We start from the raw sequence: 1,970 nt of genomic DNA on the forward strand, positions 1-1,970 counted from the left end.
TTTTATCTACTCGCTTTTGATTTTATTTCGTTGACGTAATGGCACCGGTCCTATACCAATGCACGGTTTGTTTAAATCATTATAAAATAAAACCGGACGGTAAACTATATCGACATGGAGGCAAAGTGAAGGGCCAGGAATGCCCTGGTTCGTTCAAGGCAGCCGACCAGCCTCCGGCTGGTTCATCTGCTTCCGCGCGACCGCCGCTTACCGCTGCACCTGTCATCAACCCTCATGTTGCTACACGCGGTTCTTCGGCATCGGTCTCGGAGAGTCCCTCCCAAGTGGATTTTTTTCATGTTTTTGACAGGCTGACGGTCGTTTTGAGGACTGCCCATCTGTATGATCACGTTCCCAAACCGTGCAGAGACAAGGTATCTAAAGCATTGTCGGCTTTATTGACGGCCGTTTGCGATGATCCCTGCGACGCGACCCATTGGTGCAGGCTCCAATGTTTTTTCGCATTTGTTTTGTTCAAGCCAACCAGGGGCGGTCGCAGGACTAATCAAGCCAATTACGTTATTAAACGGTTGGCCGAATTCAGTTCGACCGAGGTCGAGTTTATTGTGGCAAGCTTCAACACTGACCACAACACCAAACCGCGTAAGCACAATCCAAACAGTTGGATTAGTGCAGTAACCACTCGGATTGAACAGGGCAGTCTCTCGGCGGCCGTCAGACTTGCTTGTTCGCCCGCAGGCCTGGCGGAGAGCTCGCCTGAGACACTCGCTAAACTCAAAGCTATTCATCCCAGTGCTCCATTGAACAGGCGAGCTTTCCCCGCGCAGGAGCCGTCCAATGGTCGCGTTTCACCAGCCCAGGTGTTGACGGCTTTAAAGTCGTTTAATAATGGTTCATCGGGAGGCCTTGATGGTTTGAGGCCTCAGCACATAAAGGATTTACTTTCCGGTCCGACGCCCACCGATGAATTGTTAAATAACCTCACCCGGTTTGTAAATTTGTTGTTATCTGGGGTCTGCCCTCCCGCGGTTAGCCGTTTCTTCTTTGGGGGCCGTCTGGTGGCTTTAAACAAAAAAGATGGAGGGATCAGACCCATCGCGGTGGGGAATTTCTGGAGGAGGCTGGCCAGTAAGTGCGCTCTGGCGCTAGTGTTGGAACAGGTCAAAGCCAAACTCTATCCTATCCAATTGGGCGTCGGCGTGAAAGGTGGTGCTGAGGCGGCCGTCCACGCCGTACGTGAACTGATTTCAACACTTCCAAAACAGTGGGGATTCTTGAAGATTGATTTCAAGAACGCTTTCAACACCCTGAGAAGAGACTCAATGTTAGAGGCAGTTAAGCAGCACTGTCCTCAAATTTATAATTTTTGTCATTCCGCATATGGCCGAGTCTCTTCTCTCGGTTACGACGCCTGGGTGGTTGAATCGTGCGAGGGCGTACAGCAAGGCGACCCTTTGGGACCGATGCTTTTTGCTCTAACCCTTCACCCGCTGTTGACGAAGTCATCCTCGGCGTTTGTTTGTGGCTACCTGGACGATGTCAGCTTGGCCGCAGAGGGCAACATCTTAGCGGACGACTTCCTGTCGCTGAGGGTCGGCGCTTCCATCATTGGTCTTGAATTAAACACAAACAAGTGTGAACTACTTGTAAATGACACGTTTCAAATGCCACACGTGCTGGCTAATGTTCCCACAGTGCCTCATTCATCATTAAATTTTTTAGGCACTCCAATGATGGCCGGCGATCATCAGGACAGGTTTTTTAATAAAAAACTTTTTGAGCTAAGATTTGCCCTCGAACGTGTCTCTCTTCTCCCGCTCCACGACGCGCTGACAATCATCCGCGGCGCCCTCAGTTTGCCGAAATTGATGTATTTTTGCGCACATCCAACTTTGTTAATGCGGCCATTTTGGGCGAATTTGAGGGTGCTCTGCGGGTGGCCCTCTCAGCAATATGTAACGTCGATATTACCGACAAGGGTTGGTCTCAGGCTCAGCTGCCGGTACGAT

General features: G+C 50.6%; 1 protein-coding gene across 1 annotated transcript in view; it reads left to right on the plus strand.

Annotated features, from left to right (window-relative positions):
- HELRODRAFT_184315 (hypothetical protein) overlaps window positions 1-949 on the plus strand; it is a gene marked incomplete at both ends in the record, with an annotated part of 6,437 nt that extends 5,488 nt beyond the window's left edge. The window contains one exon of the mRNA XM_009022176.1: window positions 121-949. Coding sequence (XP_009020424.1) covers window positions 121-949 — 829 coding nt within the window. The remainder of the gene's footprint in view (window positions 1-120) is intronic.
- Between the last annotated feature and the right edge of the window lie 1,021 nt (window positions 950-1,970).

This window comes from Helobdella robusta (genome assembly GCF_000326865.2).
Source record: "Helobdella robusta unplaced genomic scaffold HELROscaffold_301, whole genome shotgun sequence".
Taxonomy (NCBI): domain Eukaryota; kingdom Metazoa; phylum Annelida; class Clitellata; order Rhynchobdellida; family Glossiphoniidae; genus Helobdella; species Helobdella robusta.